The sequence below is a fragment of the Xiphophorus hellerii genome, chromosome 8 (genome assembly GCF_003331165.1).
Source record: "Xiphophorus hellerii strain 12219 chromosome 8, Xiphophorus_hellerii-4.1, whole genome shotgun sequence".
Taxonomy (NCBI): domain Eukaryota; kingdom Metazoa; phylum Chordata; class Actinopteri; order Cyprinodontiformes; family Poeciliidae; genus Xiphophorus; species Xiphophorus hellerii.
In genome coordinates this window covers 22,890,974-22,895,955 of record NC_045679.1, presented here as the reverse complement: position 1 = coordinate 22,895,955, position 4,982 = coordinate 22,890,974, and the positions used below count along the sequence as shown (strand labels likewise).

The 4,982-nt window shown below is 37.9% G+C and overlaps 1 protein-coding gene across 12 annotated transcripts in view; it reads left to right on the top strand.

The window, feature by feature from the left end:
• Positions 1-1,264: 1,264 nt before the first annotated feature.
• Positions 1,265-4,982, top strand: part of fcho2 (FCH and mu domain containing endocytic adaptor 2) — a 57,841-nt gene continuing 54,123 nt past the window's right edge. For all 12 annotated transcript variants that reach the window (XM_032569120.1, XM_032569122.1, XM_032569114.1 and 9 more), the window contains exon 1: positions 1,265-1,451. In XM_032569120.1, the coding sequence (XP_032425011.1) occupies positions 1,419-1,451 (33 nt within the window). In that variant the 5' untranslated portion in view covers positions 1,265-1,418. The remainder of the gene's footprint in view (positions 1,452-4,982) is intronic.

Here is a 4,982-nt window from a genome sequence, read left to right as displayed (position 1 = left end):
TGGGCCTTTTGTCTTCTTCCTTTCAGACTCTGCAGAGCTATCCAGTTTTTAACATCGTCTGAAATAAAACATTTTTTTTTGCAATTAAGTTTTGGAGAAATTTGTGCAGGGCCTTGAAAACTAACTTGAAGCCAGAAAGGGGTTAAATTAATCAGCTTAACCCCAAAAGCAGACCTGCTGTCACCGGACCCAGTTCAACACTGCCCTGGAGGGTTTAAAGGCAAAACGTCACTTTTATGTACTAAACCTGAACGTTCTTAAAAACTAGTTTAATCAGAGAATCAACATCTATTTAAAAACTGATTTTATACCCTGTAAGTAAATCCAACATCTGAATAAAACAAAGATTAACTTTAAATCATTGCCAATGCTTCCTTTGTGTCCATTTTGTGGTAGTACCCAACAACTTAGAACTGACCACCCTGTATCGTAAATATGTGTGTTTAGAGTACGATCACTAAAGCAGCATTTGTCTGGTCGGTGGGAAAGTACTTTTCAAATGTTTATATAAACCAAAATGACTTTTTAAACTGATATTTACTGAACACATCCTTATAATTAACTTATGAGAAGTTACAAGCAATAACTACTCATCAACACATTTGTTTTAGAAGCTAGAGCTCTGCTTGGCACCAAAAGGCCCCAATAATGTAATGTTAAGAAGAAAACTTTTATAAAATTAAGTCAACTGGAAGTTATAACTAATATCCAAGACATTTGTGCTTTAAAAGTCAACTCTTCCAATCTCCTGAAGACCTAGAGCCTTTCTGCTGCTATAATCTTTATGTATAATATTAACATTTTAAATACTTGGGAAATGTCTTCTTTCGCAAATTGCAGAATGAAGTGGACGTTACAAAAAACACAACATTTTTGCCGTAAAAATTAATCAAATGTACTGTCAACTTTTAAATACATGTCCATATGTACATATACATAAATACTTTTTAAAAAATTTCTTCGGTTAAAACTATATATGAAAAAAAAAAAAAATATATATATATATATATATATATATATATATATATATATATATATAACCAACAAAGGCTATTTATTTAGCTATAAGAGGCGGCAATAAGACATTCGAATTCCTTTTAAAAATGTCTTTGTGTGATTGAGGAATTTACGGAGAGCACCTGAAGGCAGCATCTCAGCCAGCTTCCGCCTGTGTCCTCATCAGCCGATGGTAGCGCTGTTTCGTCCCGACTCTGGAGAAGGAACCGCGGGGCAAAGCAGCAGCGCAGCACCGCCTGGCGGAGGTGGAGTCTAAAGGTGGGAAGGGAGAAGAAAGGGGAGAGGAGGAAAACGGTAAAAGGCACATAGAACAGAAACGGGGGGAGATCGGTGGATGATTTACGCTTTAAAATTCGCATTACAGCCACTTGAAGAGTTGCGGCGAAGAGGAACAGAACAAAATGATAACGCCTTACTTCCTAGAAAATTTCTGGGTAGGTGTTGTTTATTTTTTAATGCTGTTAACACCGGTGGTACACCTCATTATTCCCTTTCTGTCTATTCTGACCTTATTATTCTGGTCGTAGTCGGAGTCTTGCGGTTACTAGGTTCTGTCCGGTTCCGACAGACTAGCCGGTCCTGAATTGCTCAACCAGCATTAATGTTCTTCGGTAATTATTCTGTTTTTACCCCGGGTTTGGGCCTCTGTGAACCTATCTAACTTGAGAGGATGAAGTACCCGCCCCTCTTTCCGGTAATTGGCTGCGTCTGGATTTCTTGGAATGTTTACGGTCAGTTCCAAGAATGCTATTGGACGCGCTGGCTGCCAGTCACAGGCGCCCTGTCGTACGCGTCACTTTCTACCGTGAAGAAGTTTCTGTAAGAGGCCAGATGTTTAGCTTAGTTAGAATACCCCGAAAATTTTTTTTTTAAATTCTAAATATATAAGTATATTTAAAAAGTAACCAAACATATGTTGTAGATTTTTAAAAAATAAACTGGTGTTGTTGCGCTTCTGTTTGTATTAAAGTGTGTATGTGCTGTCAAAGGTCATCTCAATGCTCATTAGAAATTCACACAGCTAGGTCAGAGCGGCTCGTGTTGATGATTCTTCCATAACTTGCTTCAAATATTTACTTATTCACTGCGCCATGTTTGTGCTGTTTGACGTCTTTGAATTCCTGAATTTGCTTAGTTTTTCGGCTTTAAGTGTTAAACGCCGTAGCAAGTGCAAATAGCTACAATTTATTTTGTTTAACTTGTCAGTTGCGTTGTTTGTAAAAACAAAGGATTATATATTTTCCCCAAATTAAATGCTGTAGCACAAGAAAAAAAAAAACATTGCTTGGCTTTAAAGACATTTTAAATTGATGTCATGAAAGGACCCTTTATTGATCTAACTCCTTTTTAGTAATTACACATAATCAGTTCATTTTTGCTATGTAGGTACATGGAAACATTGTTTTACAAACTATTTAGTCGATTTAAGATGTATCCTCCAATTCAGTCCTCATTTAAATCACGCTTCATTTTGCTGTACCAAAATAATTGCTGCCATGTCACTGACAGGGGTGAAAAATAGACATTAAGTAATATTCTGGGTAGGGTTTATAAATTATATTACGTTATCACCCTATATTCTGAACACAGCAAATAAAATGGCAAATAAAAAGCTGTTTTCAAAGGCAACACACGGCTAGAAGTGTAACCACAAATGAGGCAATTGGATCAAAAGCACACCGCGGCCCATCGACTCAGAATAAACCGAGTATAAGGGCCGTGTTAAATAGCTGCTGAATCTCTCCGTTAGGTCTCAGTTGTGTTTTCAGACTCTCTGGATGATTGATTCTAGATAACAGACAGTGTTTCCCCAAACATGGATTTTACACCAGGAACAGTTGGGATGGGCCAACTCAGTTTGATAACCTTGAGTGAAAAGCTAACTGTGAGACGGAAGCAACACGTGTTCCTACAGCTACAAGGATAACATATGATAATTTCAGTCATATTATCTGTAACAATTATTCCTTTAGACTTTAGCAAAACTGATATCTGAAAACCTGCTAATAGAGTGGAAGTTTTTTAAGTGGTTGTTCTGTTCTTTTTGATGTCAAATTGGGAATTTAACCTCCTGATATTAGCTGGTAATTAGTCAGGTTATCTGCTCCGGTAGGCAGCCAACCTGCTGTCAGCATGCAGTTCGTAACTTGCCGACTGATATTTGGCTTTTGTGACCGGAAATATTTCCAAACAACCAAATGTATCTTTCGGTGAAGAGCTTAGCTTCTGCCTTGTTTGTTTTATATTTTTATTGTATTGCTTCTTGTTTATTAGCCTGTAGCGTAGCTCATGCTAATCCACAGTAATGTGTTGCGTCTTGGCTGGAAGCTGGTAAAATAAAGCCTTAACTTATTAGATTCCCCTAATTGTATTTACCTGTGTGGTAACGGCTACAGAGAAGCCATCTCTTCTATGCGACATGCCTTAAAAGTGAAGCTATAAAGATGGTGCAATCCTTCACGATTATATTTATTTATTTAGTCGTTTTTGCTCAAGCAGACTCCATAATTGCCCAAACGAGAAAAGAGGAGAGCAGAGACACTCCTGATTCATCAATCTGCCCTTTGTGCCCTGCAGTGGGACACAAGAGAATGCAGTGATGGCCACGATCAGCTGTGTGTTTAGCATGCAGGGCACACATACTTGGCATTAGGGGATGCATCCATTTCCCTTTTGACTTGACTGCCAGTCTTCTCTCTGAGCAGGCACATAGATCTGAAACGCTCTCTGTCTGAAACTTTTTAAAGCAGGTGAAAACATGGAGATGTTGTCCTCCCCCCCACCCGCCTCCATCTTCTGCTCCTTAACTTTAATGGGATTTTTTTTTTTCTAATTTGCAATCTTGCCATTCATCTCTGAAGTCAAATAAAATCTCCTTATCAGCTTAAGAAAACAAGTTCTTTGAGGAATTAGGAACTAGAAGAGTTCCTAATACAGTGTTTTTTCTTTCGTCAAAATTGCGGCACTCGACTGGCCGCTGGCTGCAGAATTTCCGCTCGCTGGATTCACTCACAGGCTCAATCTCATTTCCCCTTTTTTTTTTTTTTGTTTTTTGTCAGCGTTTAACACAGCTTCAGTTTGTGTGACATGCGTAGCCACTGAAAGGTCTCCCTCCGTGTGCGAACCGGTGTGGCAGCTATGTAGTTTCTTTAAGTGAAACAATGTGCTCATGTCTGGTTTGCCTGCAGCCTGTCATGGGAAAATAAGATGGAAGTGTGATAAGCAAACAGAGCTGATTCAGCCAACAGGATGGCCTTTTCTTCCCTGGAGCCTGCATGTGTGGTCGCTCGGGTTCAAACAGAATTCACTTTGCCTTGAAGTTACATCCACTTTTATATACACTTTTTATATACAGTACACGCATTAGCTTGAGGACTGAGTTCAGTTTGTTTGTTTTGAGTGATAGCATAATAAAGTTGTAAACATTTTTGATTTTCTTTTCTTTCCTTTGGCTCTCAGTTCAGTTGAAGGAGTCACCAAAAACCTGTTTTGTAATAAATCAGGTTTTATTACAAGACGTGTTCTCAGTCACACTGTCTTGTTTTCCACTCTTAACTCCCAAGACTGGGTGCAAAGTCAACCTGACTCTGATGGGAAGAGTTCATCATATTCTCATTTACTGCTTGATGATTGTTGCAATACAAGATCTAAAAAAAAAAAAAAAATCTTAACATATTGTGACTCCTGATCTTGTATGAGAATCTCATACCATAACCTTTAGTGAAGATATCACAAGTACACACTATTGCCTTATTAAATAGGACGTCACAATATTAGGAAATCATTGTGATAATGATGTAATAAATAAGCTAATAAGTAAACTGTGTCGTTGTCTTTCTACTTCTGTTTTCTAGGACACATAGACACCCTATAGTAGTAGTACATCCTGGAAGAAAAAGTTTAGTTTTTTTATTTTTTATCCCAAAAACAAGTATTTATTGACTCATATTCATATTTTTTAGAAA